This window comes from Pelobates fuscus, chromosome 3 (assembly GCF_036172605.1).
Source record: "Pelobates fuscus isolate aPelFus1 chromosome 3, aPelFus1.pri, whole genome shotgun sequence".
Lineage (NCBI taxonomy): Eukaryota > Metazoa > Chordata > Amphibia > Anura > Pelobatidae > Pelobates > Pelobates fuscus.
The window spans coordinates 275,410,202-275,436,485 of NC_086319.1; the positions used below are offsets into that span (position 1 = coordinate 275,410,202).

At 45.8% G+C, this 26,284-nt stretch overlaps 1 protein-coding gene across 1 annotated transcript in view; it reads left to right on the plus strand.

Annotated features, from left to right (window-relative positions):
• The window catches only part of FAM178B (family with sequence similarity 178 member B), a 958,733-nt gene that overhangs the window by 615,131 nt on the left and 317,318 nt on the right, over positions 1-26,284 (plus strand). Inside the window, exon 11 of the mRNA XM_063445563.1 lies at positions 4,628-4,715. Coding sequence (XP_063301633.1) covers positions 4,628-4,715 — 88 coding nt within the window. The remainder of the gene's footprint in view (positions 1-4,627; positions 4,716-26,284) is intronic.

Genomic DNA, 26,284 nt, shown 5'->3' on the forward strand with positions numbered 1-26,284 from the left:
AGCCGATGCATTATCTCGCCAATGTGAACATGCTACTGTACCTGAACCAGTTCTTTCTTCTATAGTTCCGAAATGCAATATCATTGCTAATACGAATCTCAGGATTCATTCTCCATTACTGGCCGAGATCATTAAGTTGCAACATCTAGCACCTAAACAGACTCCTGCGGGCCGTCATTTCGTTCCTCCTGCTCTTCAACTGGAACTTTTACAGTGTTTACATAATAGCAAGATGGCGGGGCATCCTGGTATTCGCAAAACTTACGCGTTGATCTCTAAGGACTTCTGGTGGCCTGCTTTACGGAGGGATATTGAGGAGTTCATCGCTGCTTGTGAAGTTTGTACTAAAACCAAACAACCCCATACGCTTCCATGTGGATTCCTGCACCCCTTGGAGGTTCCAGAAAAACCATGGTCCTGTTTGGCCATGGACTTTATTGTCGATCTACCGATCTCTAAAAGACAGACTGTTATCCTCACCGTGGTTGACAGGTTTACTAAGATGGCACACTTCATTCCCCTGCCTAAACTCCCGTCTTCTCCCGAATTGGCAGAGATATTCGCTAAGGAGATTTTTCGCCTACATGGGATACCCTCTCAAATTGTATCGGACAGAGGCTCCCAATTTGTTTCCCGCTTTTGGAGGTCCTTCTGCTCTCAACTTGGTATTAAATTAAACTTTTCTTCTGCCTATCATCCTCAGTCTAACGGAGCTGCTGAACGTACCAACCAGAAAATTGAACAATATTTATGATGCTTTGTTTCTGAACACCAGGATGATTGGGTCGGTTTGATTCCTTGGGCGGAGTTTGCACACAACAATCTCGTTTGCGATTCTACTCATTCAAGCCCCTTCTTCATGAATTATGGTTTTCATCCGTCTATTCTTCCTTCGGATTCTCCTTCCCAGGGGGTGCCGTCGGTTGATGTTCATGTTGCCAATTTGAGGAAGTTGTGGGATCAAACTCGACAAATCCTTGTGCACAACTCTATGTTGGTTAAGAAACACGCTGATAAACGTAGAAGGGCGGCTCCGGTCTTTGTTCCAGGTGATAGGGTATGGCTGAGCACGAGGAACATCCGTTTAAAAGTGCCATCCATGAAGTTCGCTCCTCGTTATATTGGACCCTACAGGGTGCTGACCCGTATCAATCCAGTTGCGTATCGTTTAGCTCTTCCTAATACCTTACGCATCCCGAACTCGTTTCACGTTTCATTGCTGAAACCACTCATATGTAACAGATTTTCCTCCACAATAGCCCCTCCTCGCTCCGTTCAGGTGGAGGGTCAGGAGGAGTATGAGGTTAACTCTATTATTGATTCTCGAATCTCCCGGGGGAGAGTACAATATCTGGTTGATTGGAAGGGATATGGTCCTGAGGAGAGGAGTTGGGTACCTCAGGAGGATGTTCATGCTCCCCGTCTCCGCAGGGCGTATCACTCTCGCTTCCCATCTCGTCCCGGTTCATTCCGCCCGGTGGGCGTATCTGAGAGGAGGGGTACTGTCAGGGTACCTGTGGTCTCTACCTCCGAAAGAGGTAGAGACTTAGCTGTTCCTCCATCCAGACGGTCTGATGGCTCCCTTCCCCATGGTCTATCCGGTCATGCTAGGCCGGCCGCGAGGGAGTGACTGCCTTTTACAGCATCTAGGCAGGAAGTAGTCATCAGGACACTCCCCCGGAACGAGGCGTGGTTACTGCTCTGAACAGGGTATTTAACAGAGCTTCTTTCATTAGCTCATTGCCCTGTCGTGGTTCTAGCTTGTTCTAGTCACTCAGTGCTTGTGTATTCTATTATCCCTTTTGGTTTTGACCCGGCTTGTTTACCTTACTCTGCTTATCTCTGTTACCCTTGATTCGGCTTGTCTCTCGCTTACCTGTCTTCTGTTACCCTCGACCTCGGCTTGTCTTTGACCATTCTATACTGTACTACTTACGTTAGTCCGGCCATTCTAAGGTCCAGTATACGTATCTGGCTACTGTTTGTACTCTGCGTGTTGGATCCCTGTCCCGATCCTGACATTACGACAGGGCCAATGGATCCTGCAAGTACAAACAGTAAGGATCCTACATACGTTTTGGTTAGCCACACTGCCCAAGCACCACATATAGCGAGCTAGAGGACCGAATTTACACAGACGCCTCTTAGTCGATAACTATCAAAAGTCTAGTGGGTTCCAAATTTACACGCCTTCCCACTTAGCCCAGATAGGTTGAGAGCTAGCGAACCGAATTTACACAGACGCCGCTTAGTCTCCCGGTCCCTCCGACCTAGCGAACAAAATATACACCCTAGAACGCTAGTCTAGACAAGACACCGGTGTCCGGCTAGGGCTATTTACACCAGAGCCCCGCCTGACTAACAAAATCAAACGGTCTGACTAAAGAGCGTTCGATCGAGCGGTGCGCCTTCGCTCCTTCCCTCCGACAGAGGGGGCAGATACACAGATTTAAACCCCTTTGGGCCTACCGCACAATCGGTATACCCCTAGTGGGTCTGCCGTCTAAAACAGCAGTTGTCTTACCTCCTCGTTCCTGAACCTGAGTTCACACTCATCGACGGGGACACCCCAGCACTTCTCACGTAGAGGCCGATGATCTCCTGGACAACAGACCAGTGGCGCCGAGACGAAGGGAGGTCCACGCAGAAGTTCAGGGGTGCAGCCGTAGAGAACGTGGGCAAAGATAGACCGTCTCACGCCTCTGCCTCTCAGCTACCGTTGAACGATGAGCTTCCCGGCCAATGCACCAAATGATACCGGAGAAACTGACGGAAGCGAAGCACAGAGAGATGGACACAGGTTTCTTCAGGAAGGAAGAGATTCTTTATTGGATCACCGATCGGGACTCAGAGGGACTAGCGTCACCAAAATACCACGAGTTCTGAGCCCCGGACAATAGTGCAGGCTCCTTATATAGGCACATAACTCCTCCCATATTAAGCTCCACCCGCACATTCTCTTGACCAATCAATACAAGTAAGAATTAACTTCCTGCTTGACCGCATGGCTTGTCCAGCACAATGGAGGAGGGGAATACTACATCCTGTATTCTTGCACATGCTCCGTACACTACTGATCGTATCTTGCCTCGTGCAACCAACTGATCGATACGTCAGCATATGCACGTACACATGCCACGTGGTAATCTCGGCCTATTAAATTTATTTTTACCGAGATTCCACCACACAACTTCAAAAAACATCTGACCTCTGTGATTGCCAACAATCGAAGGGGTCAAATACTCATTTCACTCATTGACATGCAAATCAGTTTTAACATTTTTGACATGTGTTTTTCTGGATTTTTTTTGTTTTGGTTTTTCTTTCTCTCATTGTTAAAATACACCTACCATTAAAATGATAGACCGATCATTTCTTTGTCAGTGGGCAAACGTTCAAAATCAGCAGGGGATCAAATACTTTTTTTCCCTCACTGTATGAATGGTGGTGGTGGTGGATTAGAGCTAAATAGATTACAAGGATTAGTTAAAAGTTGCACTGCTGAAGGCAACAGAAAATTGCATTAGGCTTGTCAGTAAAAGGCAAAAAAAATCAAGAAACCACTGTGGTACTCCGCAGATGTGGCCAAAAGAGTAAAAAAACAAAAAAATAGCATTTAGTAATTATAAAAAAAAACAGAGAATAATCTATAAGATTAGGCAGAAAGAGGCTAAGCAAGTTATAAGAGCTTCCAAATCACACACAGAAGAGAAAATAGCACAGTCAGTATAAAAAAAGAAAAAAAAAAAGGACTAAACATTTTTTAGATACAGAAATGAGAAAAGTAAAGTAAAACAAGGATTAGATTAAAAACAAAAGAAGGAATGTATGTAGAGTTCTCACAAATACAGTTGGAACGCCATGTGGTTAAACAATAGCAAGGGCTGATGAGAGATTGAGGAGGGACAAAGCAGCCAGCTTCAACTGGTCTGGCAGTGTCCCTGGGACAACGCCCTGCTTCAGAACAATAGGACAGGGAAAAGGGGGGGGGGGGGGGGGGGAGGCGCATTTCCCCATGGATTTAAAGAGGCAGAAAAAGTGTTTTAAAATCCAGTAAGCCCAAAGAGACTTTTTAAATGGCAATACACCCCAGGGGCCATAGTCATAGGGCAAAAGGCTGGAAAACAGGCCACTCCAAAACCCAGTGGCGAGGTTATTTTTGCCACAATGTTTATCTGTGAGAATTAGTATTTTTATTGCATAAGGGCCTGTTTGCCATTAAATAAACGTCTTAAGAGAAATGTGTTTTACAATTTATTAAAATCATGCAACATTTATAGAATTAAATACTTTTTGTTCAGGGTCCTGTTCCAACTCGCTAGGTACATATACACTTCATGCAATTCAACATTATGCAGTAGAACCAATCATTACAAATATGAGCAGAACTTATACTCAACTTCAACATATTGTATAATATTTTGGGGCCTGATCAAAGCTCACTAAACATTTAGAATTGCATTTACTTTGAGTGTTATAGTGCATGTATTAACTTTTAAAAAATGGTCTGAATTCCAGTTGGTTAAATGGCAAGGAGTTGGATCAGTTTTACCCAGAGAAGCACCATGTACATATTTGTTACCCACTTGCCTACATGTTTAACCTGTTTACATATTTATTTACACAGGCAAATGAAGAAACAGTTAAGCCTGCTTATCATTGCTAAACTGATGTCTAAAGACACAGGACCTCTACTATGGGTTGAAAATCTACAAGTAAGTAGTAAATATTTTGATTGTGCACAGCTTTGAATTTGGTCATATTGGCTACATAAAGCCATAATGGCATATTGGCTTTATTTGTGCATTTTATTTAGTAATTTGTCCACAAATTCCAGCATTAACATATTACTGATGAATATAAAAAAAAAAGTGGTTACCGCAGGTATTTTTATATTAAATATGTCCTTGTATCAACATTAGAAACACAAATGTATTAAAGCGGCACTGTCATGCCGAATTCCGTTTTTTTTTTTAACCCCCCTCCCGCCTCCACTACATCCAATCGACCCCCTAGTCACCCCCAAATGCCCCTAAGCCCCCCACATTACCTATTTTTTATTCTTTATTTTCTGCCCCGATCTTTATTCAGGGCGCCGCCATCTTTGTGTGGGTAGGTGAAGTCCCTGTGGGACACGTCATCTACCCACACTAGACAGACTGTGAGATTCCCGCACATGCCCAGTGAAACACCTGGACATGCGAACGGGAATTTCACCTATTCATCAGACAGACGAATGAATGAATAGAAAAAATCAAACGAACAAACAAACACTGTGTATCAGTGTTCGTTTGTTCAATCGGTTTATTACAAGGAGGGAGCTCCCTCCTTGCAATATGTAAAGACAGAAGCAGCAGGGAGCAGTGCTCCCTACCACTTCATTAGCCCCCCAGGTCCTCCCCTCACTCTATGGGGGTCAATATGACCCCCATAATAGCATAAGGGAGATTCAAAAGCTATACCGCGAGTAGGGGCGAGTAGCGGCGTGTCCACTAAACAGTGAGCAGCCTGTGGCTGCTCACTGTAAAAAAAAAAAAGGGTAATAAGGGGGGTGGGGGGGGGGTACCTACTGTCCTCCCCCAGGCCCCCACCCCTGGGCGGCGGGTGGGGGCCATAATAGTAATAAGGGGGGGACGACCTATGATGGTCCCCACCCGCCGCCCAGGGGTGGGGGCCGGGGGGGGGGAGGACAGTAGGTTCCCCCCCCCTTTAATTACCATTATGGCCCCCACCCGCCGCCCAGGGGTGGGGGCCGGGGGGAGGACAGTAGGTCCCCCCCTACTACTATTATGGCCCCCACCCGCCGCCCAGGGGTGGGGGCCGGGGGGGAGGACGGTAGGTCCCCCCCCTTTATTACTATGATGGCCCCCACCCGCTGCCCAGGGGTGGGGGCCGGGGGGGGAGGACAGTAGGTCCCCCCCCTACTACTATTATGGCCCCCACCCGCCGCCCAGGGGTGGGGGCCGGGGGGGGAGGACAGTAGGTTCCCCCCCCTTTAATTACCATTATGGCCCCCACCCGCCGCCCAGGGGTGGGGGCCGGGGGGGAGGACAGTAGGTTCCCCCCCCTTTAATTACCATTATGGCCCCCACCCGCCGCCCAGGGATGGGGGCCGGGGGGGGAGGACAGTAGGTCCCCCCCTACTACTATTATGGCCCCCACCCGCCGCCCAGGGGTGGGGGCCGGGGGGGGAGGACAGTAGGTTCCCCCCCCTTTAATTACCATTATGGCCCCCACCCGCCGCCCAGGGGTGGGGGCCGGGGGGGAGGACGGTAGGTCCCCCCCCTTTATTACTATGATGGCCCCCACCCGCCGCGCAGGGGTGGGGGCCGGGGGGGGAGGACAGTAGGTCCCCCCCTACTACTATTATGGCCCCCACCCGCCGCCCAGGGGTGGTCGCCGGGGGGGGAGGACAGTAGGTTCCCCCCCCTTTAATTACCATTATGGCCCCCACCCGCCGCCCAGGGGTGGGGGCCGGGGGGGAGGACAGTAGGTTCCCCCCCTACTACTATTATGGCCCCCACCCGCCGCCCAGGGGTGGGGGCCGGGGGGGGGAGGACAGTAGGTCCCCCCTACTACTATTATGGCCCCCACCCGCCGCCCAGGGATGGGGGCCGGGGGGGGGAGGACAGTAGGTTTCCCCCCCCTTTAATTACCATTATGGCCCCCACCCGCCGCCCAGGGGTGGGGGCCGGGGGGAGGACAGTAGGTCCCCCCCCCTACTACTATTATGGCCCCCACCCGCCGCCCAGGGGTGGGGCCGGGGGGGAGGACGGTAGGTCCCCCCCTTTATTACTATGATGGCCCCCACCCGCCGCCCAGGGGTGGGGGCCGGGGGGGGAGGACAGTAGGTCCCCCCCTACTACTATTATGGCCCCCACCCGCCGCCCAGGGGTGGGGGCCGGGGGGGGAGGACAGTAGGTTCCCCCTCTTTATTTACCATTATGGCCCCCACCCGCCGCCCAGGGGTGGGGGCCGGGGGGGGAGGACAGTAGGTTCCCCCCCCTACTACTATTATGGCCCCCACCCGCCGCCCAGGGGTGGGGGCCGGGGGGGGGAGGACAGTAGCCCCCCCCCCTTTATTACCATTATGGCCCCCACCCACCGCTCAGGGGTGGGGGCCGGGGGGGGACAATTGGTCTCCCTCCCTTATTTTACTTTACGGCCCCACCCGTCGTTTAGGGGTGGGGGGCAATATTTTTTTTTTTTTTTACAGTGAGCAGCCACAGGCTGCTCACTGCTTACCAGACATGCCCCTACTCGCGGTATAGCGTATTATTTACTAATACTAAGTAATCTTTACTTAGTATTAGTAAAGTTGGCTGAAAGACCAGTTTAGGTCTTTCAGCCTTTTAGTAGATAGCTCCCTGATACCGTGGGAATTAGGGAGTTATCTACTAAGCGGCTGCAAGATGCAGCCACAGCAATGAATAGGATCGGAGTTTCATTCATTAGAATGAAATTCCGATCCGAATAAAGTCCCGAATTGCTTCCTAACACCAATGGAGAAACTCTTCTCATTCTGTTAGGATGCAATTCGGCAGTTTTGCCGGCGTTCTGTCTGAGTGACAGGACTTTCGGCAATACTGACAGGAAGCATTGTGGGAACAGGGAGGAAAGCTAGGGATCATGGGAAAATTTCTCTGACCAGCGGAAATGAAGCACACTTTGCTCCTCCGCTGGTCAGAGCTGGTCAAGCGGAGGAATCCTCCATAAGGCAAAGAGTCCCTACTTTGTCTTATGATTTTAAAGAAAACTAAAGAAGACAGGAAGAAAAGAATAACAGATCCCGAGAGAGGGGGAGAAGAGGAAGAGATTGAGGAAAGGTAAGTTCGGCATGACAGTGCCGCTTTAAATGTTCTCATTTGCAGAATATCGGAGACCATAGTTCACTTATCTACTGTAACAGAAGCTCCCTCCCCCCTTTGTATAGATGCCCCTGCAACCTTTTGGGCCACATTACATGGTACAGAATTCCTGATCCTGGAAGAATTAGATGGTCTATTGAAAACCTCGCTAGCTGACCACCTGCCCAGAGACTTCTAGCCTTGTTGTTATGGACTTGGTCAGCAATCCCTGAGCAGCAATTCAAACTGGCTTCTACTACTATTACTACTTTAAACATAGAAATATAGAATCTGATGGCAGATAAGAACCATTCGGCCCATCTTGCCTGCCCAATTTTCTAAATACTCTCATTAGACCCTGGTCTTATCTCATAGATAGGATACCCTTATGCCTATTCCCCGTATGCTTAAACTCCTTCACTGTGTTAACCTCTACCACTTTGTCTGGAAGGCTATTCCATGCATTCACTAAGCTCTCAGTAAAGTAATACGTACTGATATAATTTTTAATCATTTGCCCCCTCTAATTTAAGACTATGCGCTCCTTCTTGTGGTAGTTTTTCTTCTTTTAAATATAGTCTCCTCCTTTACTGTGTTGACTCCCTTTATGTATTTAATTGTTTCATATCCCCCCGTCTCGTCTTTCCTCCAAGCTATACATGTTAATATCCTTTAACCCTTCCTTGTAAGTTTTATCTTGTAATCCATGAACCAGTTTAGTAGCCCTTCTCTGAACTCTCTCCGAAGTATCAATATTGTTTTGGAGATACTGTCTTCACACCTGTGCTCTACAATACACCAAATGAGGTATCACCAGTGTTCTGTACAATAGAATGAGCACTTCACTCTTTCTACTGCTAATACCTCTCCCTATAAATCAAGCATTCTGATAGCATTTCTTGCTGCTCTATTACACTGTCTGCCTACCTTAAGCCATCTGAAATAATTACTCTTAAATCCCTTTTGCTCAGGTGTTGAGGTTATTATTATTATATTTATATAGTGCCAACAAATTCCGTAGTGCTTTACAATTGGTGGGCTTACAAACATGTAATTGTAACCAGACAGGTTTGACACACAGAAACAGAGTTGTGGGACCTGCTCAATGAGCTTGCATGCTAGAGGGAGAGGGTAAAGTGACACAAAACGTAAGGGAAGTATTGATATAGTATTATTTTAAGCAAACCAATAAGTTTGAATGACTATCTGGCTATCTATATTATCAATTGGCTTAGGTGTAAAGTGGTTAGTTAAATGCCCTTCCCACTGGGTGTTAAATCTCATGTCATAACTGATGTCATGTCATTCTCCTCCAGGTTTCAGCACCATCTTGCTGGCACGAGGAGCTCACTCGATGGGAGGGGGGCTTTGGCAGCTATCCATTTTGAGTAACTGGCACGTTAGTCTCTCAAGGCCTTTTTAGCAATTATACATTTTATTAAGACTATCTGCTACAATGTTTCACTTAACAGGATCCTAGCATTTCCTGCTGACACACTATTTCTATGAACAAAGCATTCTTGTAAAATCTAAACTATGAGGCCTATGAAAGGAATATAAGAGTATAGTTTTAAAGGGGCCCACTAAGGGTATAGTTTATGAGGGGCCTAATAATTCTACAACAGTCCCCCCTATAAAATGTTAATTACTAAAAAGATAAACTTTATTTGTTAATATCAGAAGATTTGTTAGCCCAAAGACACATAAACCCCATGACCGCTAACTTGGTGTTAATGCAAAGTGCAAGTCTATCCCTTATCTGACCCTAACAGGCTGCAGCTCATCCGTCAGTATGGCTCTCGAACACCTCACTCCATGGGTATCCCGCGGTGGCTTGTCCACCACTTCTCCACACGGTAGACTAACCCATACAGACGGAAGCTGTCCCTTAGCTGTCCCTTCGTAGAATTTCTGCACTTCATCGTCATAAGGGAGAGTCTGTAGCGGAATACAGGGCGATGTGAGATCTTGATCACCAATTTCCAGATGAGTGAAGGTTGGTGTTGTTTGGTCTACAGTCTTCTGTAGGAACTTTCTGAGGCATGGGAGGACACAACAAACGAGAAGAACGAGAGTAAAAAGAAAAATTAGTAGAGCCATACCAATATGAACTAAAGCTTTCTGCCAACCAGTCATCCAACCAAACGATTTCTCCCAGGGATCCGTCACCCCAGAATTCCTTTTCAACTCTTCTGAGAGTTTATTTAATTTTTCTATGGCCAGGGTGACCTTACCATTAGGGCCTGTGTTTTCTGGAATGTAAGTGCAACAAGTCATGGTGTCGGGTAGTATTTTACATACACCCCCTTCTCGGCTAGAATCATGTCTAAGGCCAGTCTGTTCTGGAAGGTCATCTGGGATGTGGCTTGTAGTTGTTCGGCTAAACCCTGGAGGGCATCCCTGTTGTAATTAACAAAGCGCTGTTGGTTGTAATAGATATAATTTATCCAGTTAAGGTTTTTATTGGCAGTGACTATAGTGAACAGTGATTCAAAACCCACGGCAACTTCATCTCTGGCTTTAAATTCATTAGGTACCCCTCTAGGTACTCCAATGGCATCTATGTAAACGTGTGGGTCGAAACTGCCTTTTACTGGGGTTTCACGCTTGACTCTGGCTGATGTTTGTGGAGGATCATGAATGTCAGGATGACTATCAGAAATAATGTGTATGGGCATGATGACTTTAGCTAGGGCACACTCACCCCACCATTCACTCTCCAGTCTGGATCTTATCAGCAAATCCCCACATAACCAGTAAATATCCCCCAATGACCTGGTGTGATGCTGTAGCAGGTGCTTGGGGACAGTTCTGTAAGTGGCACAATAACCTTTTGAAAAGTTACCCACAAATTTACCAGTTCCGTCATAGTTGGTATAGCAAGTATAATTACCTTTGTAAATTGTAACTCCATCTGGGGGTTTGACATTTCCTACTAGGAGAGGGTACTCTGCTGTCCATGCTTTGCAGAGGGACTGGTTGGACCCATGATTAAAGGCAAAAAGACTTAGAAAACAATTTTCTATTTCCAAAGGGATAGTTAAGGGGACGGTGCCAAGATGGGGTCGAGCACCTCCACATACATAACAGGCAGTTCTATTATGCTTATTGGCATTATATCTCATCCATTCTAACCACAAATTTATATCATTAAAGCCTGTTTCAGCGGCCATAGTATCTTCAAAAGTAGGGTTAGCAATGGCCATCATGTCCCTAAAGGACTGGATATGTGGTTTTAGCGGATTTGGGACCATATGTTCAGCCCCTTGCCACTCTGGAGAGTGACACATGTCTTTGAGATAGAAATGACCTAATTTGTTATAGGAACCTCTTCTCCAATACATTCCCATTACATATTGATCAGCATCCTCTGGGCCAGGATATTCAATATTTAACATTAATTTCATAGGTGTACCTAATCCAGGCTTTCTTAAAGTCATTCTTTGAAGGAGGGATCTACCATGGTCATCTACCTTTGATAAGGCACTTTTTGGTTTGTAACCGCAGGCAGGCCCGGCATTCCATCCCGGCTGCCCCCCAATGGTTACAGTTGTGCCCCCACTGTTTGTCAACTACACAAACATAGGGGTCTTTTGCTTGTGGTATATCTTTATAAATGGCTTGGATCTGTGATGTAGGGAATGGGCAATCTACAATATCACAGTAATCAAAAGTAAAGGTGGCTACGCGGGTACATGATGAATTATACCAGAAGGTGTACCCACTAGCATCTTTAGTAATGGCCACTTGCTGGGCTTTAAGAAGGCCAATCAAGGGGATTAGGTACCAGAAGTACATGGTTGTGCAGAATCAGCTTCCTCTGGAGCAGGTGTCTTTTTGCAATGGGAGGCGTGAATCCAATGTGGCCTACCAGCCAGCTTGACAGAGATAATGATGATCAGAAGAACCTGGAATGGTCCCTCAAATCTTGGTTCCAGAGTGTGTTTTCGCACAAATTTCTTGACTAGGACCCAATCACCGGGAAGCAGACTGTGGTTGCCTGTGTCAGAATCAGGATCACTACTATGTGGGTGGTAAGGGGTATGAAAAGCAAGAGTCACTCCTAGAGCAGTCCAAATATTCTTTGGTAACTGATGCTGTGAAGGCCGGACCTTGGTCACTTTCAATAACTTCCGGCAATCCAAAACTACACTGTTGTTTTGGCGGTAATGTTAACCACTGGGTAGGCTTCTGGTCAGCCTGAGAACATGTCCACTATTACTAGTGCATATTCATAGTTGCCACTCTTTGGCATCTGGATATGATCTATCTGGATTCTTTGGAATGGATACATGGGTTTAGCCAGGTGTTTCAAGGGGACTTTAGCTGTTTTCCCAGGATTACATTTAGCACAGATGACACACGCCTTGCAGTAATTATTGATTAGCGTGGTAATTCCAGGAGCTTCATAGTACTTCTGTACAAGGGCATTTATCAGATCTTTTGATAAGTGTGCAGGACCATGTGCCCATTGAACAACTGCTGGGTATAAACTCTTAGGGAGACAGAATCTGAGGTTGTTGTAATACACTCCATCCTTTAGAACAACCCCTTTCTGTTTCCATTTTTGTATTTCTTCGGGGGCTACTGTAGCCTGTTGTTCTCGTAAGATCTATAGATCGGTTGGAAGAGTCTGCAAAGTGAATATTGGAGTTTCTTCATTTCTGGACACTCTTCTTTCCACTTCCTGTGGTTCTTTTGCAGCTTGCTTTGCAGCTTGATCAGCTAGATGGTTGCCCTTTGCTTCATCCGAGTCCAACTTCCCATGTGCTTCTATCTTCAAAACAGCCACTTCTTCTGGAAGTAGGAGGGCGTCCATCAGCTCCTTAATTGCAAAACTGTGCTTAACTGGTGTGTCGGCAGTGGTAAGAAATCCTCTTGTTTTCCAAATTAGTCCGAAGTCATGAGCCACGCCCAGTGCATATCTCGAATCTGTATAGATATTGGCGCGTTTTCCTTCAGAGATCTTGCATGCTGAAGTTAGAGCTTGTAATTCAGCTTCTTGTGCAGACTTTGTTGATGGTAGCGATGATGACTCAATAATTTAATCTGTTGTGGTGACGGCATATCCTGTATGATATTTTCCTTCTTCATCAGCATACCTGGAGCCGTCCATAAACAGGGTGATGTCAGGATCTGTTAGTGGATCCTCATGCACGGTTGGTAGGTGTGTTGTTTCCATTTTCATCTGTTCGAAGCAGTCATGGGGGGTTTCTGGATCATATTCGTGATGTATGACCAGGTCTTCAAATTCTTCTTCCAGAAGGTAACGTGGCCATGCTCTTATATGTTCACGTTCAGTTGATGCATACCTGGCAACACCTATTTATTGAAGTTGTGAAGCATCCATGGTGGCCCATAATTTTGCCATAGGCCCAAGATCACCCCATGACTTAGTCTTTGACTTGGTTACAGGGACATGTGGAATGGCTGTGTCCCAATGATGGTACAGATGTTCAAGTCCATGTGGCAGTTGGATCAAAGCCATGCTGTTACCTTCAGTATCGTAGTAGAAATCTTGTAAGGTGAATGTTACCTCAACCAATTGAAAAAGTTCATCTTCATAATGAGGGTCAGGGTTGATGGTTGGTTTGTACCACATGGTACAGAAGGCATATTCGGGCTTGTCACAGGGAGGTAAATTGGGGAGCAGTCTTTGTAAGGGTGTGTGCAAGGAGTAGGACATATCCTTCATCCATGATGAATCCATAGTAGCAACTGTTTTTCAAAATATGATGTCAGGTAGAGGCAGAGTTGTCTGTGGGCGGAAATGTCTTAGAGAAGTAAGGTGCTTTGGCTGGATACAATAGAGAATAGAATTAAAATCACGAGGAGCAAGAATTATTAGGACCGGCACTAAAGGTGCCACACCACTGGGGGCTGCCATATTGGATGTGGGCATGACTTGAGCAGGTTGAGGCAGGGTAGGCATGATCGGGGTAGGGGGTGTGGCAATGGAAGGTACATGGGAAGTGGCCGAATAGGGCAGAGTTGTGGGGTAAGGGTAGGAGAAGGGCGGAGGAGATGGGTAGGGATTAAGAAGGGAGGAAGCATATAAAGAATATAGAAATGGTGGTGGGGAGATGGAGGAATGAGTGAGGACATGAGATGAGGGAGGAGGAGGAGGAGAAGGTGGAGTAGGAAGGACAGGAGGAGTAGGAGGAGAAGAAGGTGGAGTAGGAAGGACAGGAGATGAGGGAGGAGGAGAAGAAGGAGCAGTAGGAGGGGAGACAGACGAAGGGGAGGGATCAGTGGAAGGAGTAAGAGGAGGTGGGCAGGTAAGGGAGCAGACAGGTGATGTAGCAGTGGAGGTGGGCAGGGTGGTGGATGGGCGGAAGGGAGGAAGAGCGGACGGGAGAGATGGATTGGAGGGGGAGGGTGGTAAAGGAGAGGATGAGGGTGAGGAGATCTATAGGACTGATGGGGGGGGAATAAGGATCCATCAGCATTCAATACCAGGTAGAAATGAGGAGGCAGGTAAGATTCTCTTCCGCTATGGAGGCTGCAAATAGCCCATTTACAACAACTATTAACTGACCCTATGCTTTCCCTATAAAGAATAATAAAAGGCTAACATGCACATCTGTCTGAACAGGCCCCTAACGCTTCACTCCGTGGGTATCTCGCAACGGCTAACCCACTACATCTCCCACAACAGACTTTTGACCGTGGAGACAGACGCTATCCCTGACTCTCTCCTTTTTCCCCTATTCATTTTTATATATAGCATAGCTCAAAATATAATTCCTACATACATCCCAAATATACATTATCACAATTTTATGTCTTGCAAAAGGGATAAACTTATTTTACTTTTCACTGATAATGTATTAAAAACATACAAAATAGACAAATAACATTGTTTTCTGCGAGATAAATTAAAAAGATAATGGAGATTTTTGTTAAGCTTTATAAATAGCTATACATTAATTTACCTTTCTTGTTTTCCAGTTTCTGGCTGTTAATGCGCTTGATGCTAGTAACAGATCTGGAATCAATACACTATAATGCCCAAAGTCTCAACTTATATGTATATGCAATAATAAAATATCTGGGCTTACGTCAAAATTTATGTAAAACAGTCTTTAATCTTGGAGGCTATCATTATCCAAGAAAGACAGATTGGAGCACACTCCCACCTTCATAGTTTATACTAGTATCTAAATCCTTATTCCATTTGTAAATAGTTAGGCTTATAATGTTTTCTGGTTCCTTTTCAATTAGATCAAAACATTCTTAGACCAATCCTTTAACTGTATTACCATTTGTTCAAGAAATCTTTGTTTATTAGAAATGTATTTAAGTAAATATTCTTTAAGATAACCCTTTTTCCAGCATGTTATCAATTTTTGTACACAAAGTTAAAACACATTTGTTACTTACACGTGAATCGATATATATATATATATATATATATATATTTATATATATATATATATATATATATATAAAGCCTCTTGATGGAGGCAGCCATGACAGGGGCGGGGAAGGAAATGATGACAAGGTAAGGGCGAAAGTAAGGGCAGAAGTGATGTCACCTTAGGGCCAACCTTCTTTTGTACTAGGGGCCATTTTCTTTTAGGGTGTTTCAACATTACACTATATTTTAGCTAATAAAATAAATCAGAGAAGCAACATTCTGTTCAGCAAAATGAAATACTAAACTATGGACAGACTTGACGGATTAAATAAGACAGTTGTGAATATTATACATTTAACAGCCCGTAAAGCTGTCTCTAGAAACATTTAAGATAACATGATGCAAAATAAACTCACGGAATTCAACCAATTTCCCTTATCATCCACCAGCCATTAATCACTTCACATACTAACTTAACAACTTTGCATATTCCCTCTATCCACATTGCATAGTATTGCAACAAATCACACTTGCCTTTACACTTAACTCGTCCAAATAATCCTCTATTCTTGCATCAGATTCACTCCTTAACCATCCTATCAACTTCTATTGAAATAACAAAATATACAATTAGAATGTCTGTAGCTCAGCGGCTACCCCTCTGACATCCAAAGCTGAACAATTTCACTGAACACAGGCATGTCACTCCCCCCCTAAACCTCCATACGGAGACCAGAAAGCAAGAGAGGGAGGAGGGAGAGAGGGAGGAGGGAGAGAGGGAGGGGGGAGAGAGGGAGGGGGGAGAGAGAGAGACGAGAGAAAATGCAGGCATGCGAATTAACCATGTCACTGCTGAACGGTAACAAAACAGAAGGACAATTACATTACAATTATTGCGAGCAAAGAGACACAAAAACATAACATTTAGACAATACACCTAGGGTACCCATACTATAGCAACAATTGAACAAAATCCACAGAATAGCAGAAAGTAATATGGCCTTGTACATATTAGAACAATGCGCATATGAACAGTAAAACACAGCAAATAACTCCTGATCCAGTCAGGTCAATACATCAATAATTTCAGCCTTTCTCTAGGCTGTCACCTAATACAAAAACCCCAACCCTCTATCAGGGTGGTATCCAGCTCCTAGACCGGCCAACAAACAATACAAAAAACCCCAAAGCACTTAAGATTGGGGTAGGGACCAGGGATGGTGACCGTGGTCAGCTACATTTCGGGCCTTACTGACGGGATGTTGGGCGTGGTCACCTCCTGGACATAATAATGTAATAATAGGGTGCTGGCTGGGAGAACTTCCCAGTAACACAATTAGTATAATTAACATACAGTCTTAAACCTTTGTGATCAATCTCTTCCCCTTCTCTATCTTCTACCAAATCACATGCTAACCAACCCTTATTGGGTTTACCTAACTTCTGTCCCATACCCTCTATATAAGGTAGCAGCGGATTGGAGCGTGGCAAGAAGTGTGTGACCAATCACTTCTCTCATCAGAAAAAGAGAAATAGGAGGGGAGAGTGCAAATAGTACAGAGAGTAAGATAAAGGTAAACACAGGAATCTGTGTGACAGACAATTTAAGACAACATTTCAGTGTAAATACAGTGCATGCATCACAGTTCAAATAAGTTCAACAGTTCAAATAAGTTCAACAATAATCCCTTTCCTTTACTCATGTGGACGAAGCCACCTCCCTCAATCTCGTAGTGTCCCCGCTCGGGGAATGACTGCAGATTAGTCGCACTACCTGACGGCAACGGAACACAGCAAACACCGGCCCGAGTTCCGTACGCCTCCCTCGTTATAGTGGTTCGAACCCGTAACCACCTCTACCCTCACTCCCGTAGTGTCCCTGTTGCGGAACCACCCGCAAGTCACACTACCACGTGGTGATGGAGACAGCAATGCCTGCCCGAATCCAATCCCACCAACACGGAACACTTCCAGCGTCAGCGCTCGAGGCTGAAGTGTTCCACCCCTCTGCAAGCAGAGTAACGTGGTGTCCAATGAGGCTAGCTTGTCAAAGCGACACTTATGGGGAATCCCCAGGAAGTAGTGAGTCTACACCCCTCCACAGATTCCCACCCCTCTTTTTCCTTACTGCCGTAGCTACTCGGCACCTAAAAGAGTAAAACAGGCAAACAGAGGATCCCCAGGAAAACTTCCACAGATCCACCCCCCTCTTTCCTTACAGCCACAGCCACGTGGCTCCTAAAAGGGGTAAACAGGCAATCACTCAACCCGGGCACATAAGCTAAAGACAAAACAATTCAAACACACCCAGGTAACAGATAGTCAACAGGTAAGGTACAGGGGTCTCTGGGCAAGATATTACCTGACTTTGATGTCCTCTCGGCAGCCAATCTCAGACGCTGGGGCAGGTCAGTCACAGGGGGCTGGAACATACCGGCCAGGTGCTGCAGCAAACTCTACCGTGTATTCAGAGGTGATCAATCTCCTTCCTTCCCCCAGGATTCATCCACCCCGCGTCTTCTTGGACGGCTGCCATAGCAGGGCATAACCCAGAGCCCCATGTTGATGCGCCAAATGATAGAGTATTCTTTTAAGCAAACCAATAAGTTTGAATGACTATCTGTTCCTGACCAAATTAGAGATGATTAAATTGCGTATACGCAGAAGTAAATTCACACTGACACGAGGCTCAGGTTAAATGAAAGAACTTCAGAAAATGTAATGGCATCTGTTAAAAAGTGGGTGCGCAGACCCTTATAAATGCAAAATGACATCATTGAAGAAAATCAAGATATCAACAAGAAAACATTATCAATTGGCTTAGGTGTAAAGTGGTTAGTTAAATGCCCTCCCCACTGGGTGTTACATCTCATGTCATAACTGACGTCAGGTCATTCTCCTCCAGGTTTCAGCACCATCTTGCTGGCACGAGGAGCTCACTCGATGGGAGGGGGGCTTTGGCAGCTATCCATTTTGAGTAACTGGCACGTTAGTCTCTCAAGGCCTTTTTAGCAATTATACATTTTATTAAGACTATCTGCTACAATGTTTCACTTAACAGGATCCTAGCATTTCCTGCTGACACACTATTTCTATGAACAAAGCATTCTTGTAAGATCTAAACTATGAGGCCTATGAAAGGAATATAAGAGTATAGTTTTAAAGGGGCCCAGTAAGGGTATAGTTTATGAGGGGCCTAATAATTCTACAACAGTATTAGGGAAGAAGATTGGTAGAATAAAGTGAAGACTTAGTGAGGGTTTTTTTGTGGAGCGAGTAACAGTTTAATTGATATGCTTTCATGAAAAAGTGAATTTTTCATGGATTTTTTTTAAAGGAGTGAAGACTGAGTGTGCATCTAACGGAAAAGGGAAGGTTAGGACTGTATCAAATATTCTATACTCTGTCCTTGGATTTTTACGCCTAAGATGCATTATCTTTAAAAGTATGCATTAAATGTCAGTTGCCACAGCTCTGACCGTTTTTCTAGTTTACCTAAATTGTTTGCCATTTGGCTTATCCCTCCTGGAACATCACCCTTGTTACATATCTTTGTATGATCAGCAAAAAGACATACCTCACCATCAAGACCTTCTGCAATATCACTAATAAAAATATTAAAGAGAATGAGTCCAAGTACAGATCCTTGAGGTACCCCACTAGTAACAAGACCTTGCTTCGGATATACTCCATTGACTACAACCCTCTGTTGCCTGTCATTCAGCCACTGCCTAACATATTTAACAATATTGGAATCCAAGGGGGCGTGACCTGGTGCTCAGACAAGATGGCCGCTTAGCTCTGAGGCTCCCGCCACCTTGTCCTCTCACAAGCATTTAAAAGCTCCCAGACTAAGGTCCAATGGGTTGGACCAAGAGAGCTGGTACTCCCCAACTACTCCGACACCCGTGGGCTGCATCACATGGATGAATTCCTGTCGACCCCGTCAGCACACTCAAACACTGTGGCCTCCAGACACGTGGACGAGGAGTCAGACCCGGAGAGCCCGGGAATCTTGGTGTCTGAGACGAGGTGCACATCACCCCAGATGGAGCAAATCACCACCTTCATGTTCACCAAAGCAGATTTTGGTGCACTGGAGACCTTGCTAAAGCACACCATCCGAGCTGAAGTGACTGCAATACGCCAAAATGTCACGGCCCTGCAAGAGAGGGTCTCTGCACTTGAGACTGCCGGTGAGCATTCAAAACCAGAACCCCCATAGAGCACTATATAGAAACTTGCAAAAAAGACTGTATCTCAGACAAGGTACAAAACATAATAAAGTTTTATTAATAGTAAAATAAACGTTAAAATATAAACACCAAGTGTCCAAAAATACACCAGATTGCTTAACCTATTAAAAAAATGGAAAAATACTGAGGGATAGAAACCTGCTATATTCAAACAGACTAGTAACAGAGTTATGTTGTAAACTTGATACTTCGTGGATGATTCATTTAAAGCAACAGAGTAACTAGTAGAAAATGTAGCAACATGGATAGCAGAAGTAACAATGGATCTTCAATACTCCTAGTATAATGAGAAATAGCTGTCATAAGCCCAGATTAATCCAAATTAGTTGAGTCATGGTCATCTATAAATTTAAAAAAAAAACAGTGTTCCCTCTATATACCTACTTTCTATGCATAAAATACTTAAAGATCCTATTGACTTACTAAATTATATGTTCACTCAAACTGAAATAGCACTGTATATATAAAAAATATGAGTAAATCGAAAGGACAGAAAGAGGCAGATAAATGAAATTAAAGTAAGAAGTGGTATAGAGGGTTCTCACAACTCCATATGTAGTATGTACAAAAAACAGACTCAGCCGTCAAAAAGAGTCCCTAGTTAGGTGTAGCGTGTTGAAGCATAACTGGCTACATATAAGGCGGTCTGTAAAACATGAAAAAACACCCACAGCCCGACGCGCGTTTCGGCGATAATAGTCGCCTTTCTCAAGGGCACGAGTAAGCAAGAAAACGCCAGAAATGGATGTGTCTCCATTTCTACCGCCAATGCAGTTCAGCGGTGGGAGGTCCCAAAGGTCGGCACTTGACCAGATCCCAAATGAGGACGCACATGTGTGTAACAGCCCGGAACCCAGAGGACGGAGTGCAGAGAAGCAACATGAAATTTGGGTAAGATTAGGGCACCCTAGGGAGTTCATCCATGCCACTTGGGGTTGGTAATGTTGTGACAAACACTCCTTACCCTGGATTTTTGTCACAAACTCCTGAAGGAGCCTGCTAGCTAGCCTCCTGCCCAAGGACTATGAGCCAAATGGAAAGACCCTGTTCGGGAGTTAAATCTCCCCAGCCTCCATTAGCCGCTTTCCCTGGGTGTCCCTGGTTTGGCACTTTCCCTACATTCGAATGGAACCAAACAGTAGCTCCCTGGCGGCCGTTCGCATGAAGAAACCCACAAATTGTCCTCAGCGGTATGCAATTGTTATGGAACTAAATTCAGCATGAGGACTTTGTGGGTTCCTGGTCACCTCAGCGGGACTTAGCCGCAAATGTTATGGAACTATTTTCGGCACGAGGGCGGTCAGAACTTTGACACGGTGGCGTTTCCCCTACACAGCATGGATCAGAGCGCTATTTGGAGAACTTGGGTGGATGTAATTTTTGTGGGGTTATCACATATTTTTAGGATGTTTTGGTTCATTTTTATGTTTTATGCTTAGTCATCCTGACTCAGAAATTCATGGGCGTGTTGTGGGAATGTTATGGGCGTGTTGTGGGAGTGTTATGGGCGTGTTTGACTGTAACCCTGATGTGTATAAAAGCAGGCCATCTGGCCAGAGTATTCCTGTTATACCCTTCATCAAGTCTAGGCTGATATTTGCGTAGCTCAGCGCTTTAATCACTGCTTCACTTGGGATTTGGGAGAACTACAGCGGATATACTCAGTCGGAGTATAGGGGGTCCATTACCCTAGGGTGGGGGGTCGGGACGGGGACTCCCGTACTGGCTCTGTAGCCACCACAACACGGAACAACATCCTAGTCCCGGGACTAGACCCAATGAGCGAACCCTAGTGGGGAGCGGTTTGGTTTGGGTGGCGGGATTCTGGGTCAACACAAGCACACTGGGATATTGTCATGATACACATGGAGAGGACTTGGGAACAACGCAGCCCCATAAGTTGAGCACAGTTAAGAAGGATACTTGCCCAGACGCAAACATACACGTACAGGTTGCGCACAGGCCCTGGCAGCCAAAATGGGGAGGGCCCTCTACTCGCCTACAGAAAGGGCAATGAGACATGCCTAACGCATACTGGGCTTGGGGCACCAAAGTTTAAGCAAAGGGACATGTATCTTCATCTACACGGTTTCTAATGTTATTGTAATGTTATTTCTCTGCTTTTGGGGTAAACAAGGTCACCAAAGCCATACTCTGCCACTTGGGCTCCTTCAGAGGAGGGATTTAGATGGGTCTTGTGAGGGCCATAGACGAGAGTGCAGGGGGGTTGTGAGGTCATCTGATGATATTTAAACACATGGGGCTTGCACTCGAGTCAGGGACTCAACTTGGTATATGATCTGACTAAACAAGGTGTTGCGGGATGGGAACCCCCAGATAGGAGGAGGTTGTTCCTTCATCCACCCCACAGGAAAGACGTTAACCCACCACGGCCCATTTGGGGGAGAGGGGATATGGGTGTACCAAGAGATGGGTCATCCCTCATGTACATGTGGACATAGACAGAACACCACACACAGACCTGCCTAGGCAGATGCCACTTTTACGGAGCCGAACACAACAATACCATACACCACCACTTTACCTATGACAGAGGGGGGAATAGCAAATACATGGACACCAGCCAGGAGGTAGCAGAGGGAGAGGGCAGATTGGGGCTGCACGTCCAGGTTCATTGACCAGTGGGAAGGGGGAGATTCATTTTGAAACAGACGACCATGCCCGCCTTATATTTACATCTAGCGTTTCACTGACACACTCTCCTACTGCACCCCAAATGTGCTCCAGGGCACCCGCGTAACACCGCCTCCAGCAGGGCCACCACCCACACGCAAGCAGACTACATACTCTCATGACCTGAAGCGCTGCAAGGCAGTAGGATGACTACAGAGGACGAACAGAGTTTGGCATCACATCTAACCCTCACACTAAGTTATGTAATACTCAGCAACCAGGGGAAGACTCACCAATCGAGACTCTGGGACAGAACAGGAAGGGTTGACCAGACATACCTAAAGGTTACACAACAGCACGACCATTAGGACTGGGGCCCCTTTTGCCCGTGGGTACACTTTGGGTAGGGGGCTACACACATGGAGCTAGCTGTAAAGGAACACTATAAGGTCAGGAACCCAACCATGTATTCCTAACCCTATAGTGCAAAACCCGTCATTTAGGTGGCTTGCCCCCCCCCCCCTTTGGTCCCTGAAAAGTTAATAAAACTCACCTTTTTTTTCCAGCGCTGTGCTGGCCCCGCCCCCTTGGTGACATCAGAATTGCCTATTTTTAGCCAATCCAATGATTTCCCATGGGAAAAGCATTGTATTGGCTACAACTGACAAAGGGGGAGGGGCCAAACACTGTTTTGGCCAATCAGCACCTCCTCATAGAGATGCATTGAATCTATGAGGAAAATTCAGCGTCCCCATGCAGAGCGTGGGGACGCTGAACGGCACTGCTGCCTACTGTGCAGCACTGAGCCAGGAAGCACCTCCAGTGGCCTTCTGAGGAGTGGCCACTTGGAGGTGTCCCTAGGGGCAATGTAAACACTGCCTTTTCTCTGAAAATGCAGTGTTTACATGGAAATGCCTACATATAATAAGTATTAAGCTGTAGTTGTTCTAGTGACTATAGTGTCCCTTTAAGGTTGAGGGATGGCAGGACCTTCTTCGAAGTCAGTTCTTGATCCGACATCAGGGTACAGCTTCCCAGGAGGCCTCAACGTGATATACTTTAAACAAAATACTCTGACAGGGGAACTACCAACCCAACTCACTTGGCAATTCTCGCTCCGCTGTTAGACACGTGTGGCCGAGGTGGTGTCTAGACCACCTACTTTAACTTCTGTTATTTTCTCACTTACAACTCTATTTCTCCCTCTTTCCTCCCCCCCACCCCTCAAGTTTACCCCTCCCATTTTTCTTTTTCCTTCCTTCCCTACACCAATTATCTCTCAGATTAGAGGTGAGAAGATGGGAACACCGAGGTTCATCCGAGAGTCGCTGAAGGTGCGCACGCTAAATACTAGGGGACTCAATAGGCAGGAACATCAATCGCAGCTCCTTAGAAAACTATGGGCATTCCACACGTTGGTCGCTATGGTTCAAGAAATACACTTCAGTAGGGGTGGAGAGCCCCAACTACGAGACCGGAGACACCCCAAAAGGATAATTTGCTTCACATTAGACGTGTAGGAAAGCAGGGGTGGCGATTCTCTTCTTCCACCTGACTCCCTTTGATATTACCGACCAGATGGGGGATCCGAAGGGTAGTTTCCTGTACGTGAAGGGGCACATCAACTCCCAAATATACACTTTTGCCACGCTCCATGCGCTGAACAATCAGCAACATCTCTTCCTATAGTCAACGCTGCAACAAACTAGCCAAATTCATGGCAGGGGTCTTAGTGCTGGGTGGCGACTTCAACATGCCACTGGACCCTGGGTTGGACACGTCTCGAGGGCACGGTGCTATCCCTTGCCGACACATTAGACAAGTCAAAAAAGCCATACAGAGATTGCACCTGATAGATTGCTGGAGGACGTTGAATCCAGAGGGTAGGGACTACACCCACTATTAGGCGGTGCTTAAATCTTATTCCAGGATAGATTACATGTTCCTTATGCAACCATTCCTGATAGCCCTTTAACCCCTTAAGGACACATGACATGTGTGACATGTCATGATTACCTTTTATTCCAGAAGTTTGGTCCTTAAGGGTTTAAGATGCCCACGTCGGGAACATGATGTGGTCGGACCACTCACCATTGGGAATATGCATAAAATCCCCCTTGTTCAAACCTAAGGATCGAACTTGGTGCCTGAATGAATCGCTACATAAATCCAGACGCTTCTTTTGCGAGCACTCGAACAAATGTGGGAGACTACTAGCGAAATTGCTGAGGAAAAAACAAGAACAATTCCACATCAATAGGATATGGGTAGGGGCTCAGAGACACACGGAACACCCCCACGGAGATGGCAGAAGCCTTCAGCGATTATTACAATGCCCTATATAATTTACGGGAGGCAAAATCCCCTCGGGAGGATGCTGCTCGCAAAGCCGATGTGACATGTATCTCTCCACACATGTTAAGAAGAAACTCTCAGCGGAGATGGTGACAGCACTGGACAAATAGATAACCATAGAGGAATACAGGGGGGTATCAAAACATCCAAAACAAGCAGAGTGCCGGGCCCGGATGACTTCTCCCTGCCATACCATAAAAAATGTGGGGATGCACTGCTGCCGCACATGCTGGCGGCGTTTAATTCCCTACTGCAGGGAGGGAAGCTGAGGATGGAGTCGCTGACGGCACATATCACCAGTTTCCCAAAGGAGTGTAAAGACCCCGAGATATGTGCTAGTTATAGCCTGATTTCTTTATTGAACTGTGACTGCAAACTACTAGCCAAGGTCCTGGCGGGCTGCCTGAAACCGGCCCTGACATCTCTGATTGGCCCAGACCAAAGCAGCTTCGTCCCTGGGAGAGAAGCCAATGACAACTCCATTCGACTCCTGAACATGATACAGCTGGCTACCTCCACATGCTGTCCTGTGGTCGTCCTCTCCACCACCGCGGAAAAGGCATTCGACTGGGTGGACTGGCAATTCATGCTCCTTATATTACAGAAGATGGCATTTAAAGAGACCCTCTGCCGATGCATTCGGTCTCTCTATTGGACACCTTCTGGGACAGTGTCAATTGAGGACTCTCACCGTCAGTGAGGATTCAGAATGGCACCAGGCAGGTTGTCCCCTTTAACCTATTTTGTTCGTGCTGACACTAGTGAACCCAAGAGATCTAACCAAATTTAAAAAGCTATGCTCAGGAGATAAAATGCCCTCTAAGCCGACCTCCTTATGCTACAAACTTCTCCATACCCAGACATACACAGAGTTACCATACTTTACCAAACTATGGAGGGAACATTTATACAAAGACCTAGAGAAAGGAGACTGGAAGAGTATATTTAACTCCTTAAGGACACGATATGTGGGACATGTCATGATTCCCTTTTATTCCAGAAGTTTGGTCCTTAAGGAGTTAAAATGATTTTTCATGCACACTCTAGTGTTGCGCTACAGGAGATTAACTATAAATGTGTCTCCAAGTGGTATACCACCCTGGTCGACATAAATAGATTTGACCCTAACACATCCCCAAACTGTTGGAGATGTGACAGACAGAGGCACCTTCCACACATATGGTGGACATGTAGCGGAGTATCGGGCTTCGGGAAAGAAGTTTGGAATACCGTCAATTTAGTAACAGACATGACCATACCCTTTAACCCAGAGGCACTTCTCTTATACCACTTCAAAATACCACAACGAAAAAATTAAAACACTCCCTTATTTATTTCATGCTGACAGCAGCTAAATGTACAATCGTAAACAAATGGAAATCGACAACAATGCCCTCTAAAAAAGACTGGAATGTAAAAATTGAACACAAGATGGAGGAATTGAGATGGGGGTGCTTAGACAAATACCATGGATACACAGATATATGGCAGCCTTGGAAACACTTCCTGAAGGGAATATACAGGGAGTGCAGAATTATTAGGCAAGTTGTATTTTTGAGGATTAATTTTATTATTGAACAACAACCATGTTCTCAATGAACCCAAAAAACTATATATATAATATCAAAGCTGAATATTTTTGGAAGTAGTTTTTAGTTTGTTTTTAGTTTTAGCTATTTTTTTTTTTTTTATCATTGACAATTTTTATTGAGTTTTGGGGTACAGAAAAGAAGAGGGAAATAGGGAATAGTGATTGTCACTTTACATTACATTCATATCTGGTCTTGATTATATATCACATGTTTATTTAAATGCATCAAATCGACAGTCAA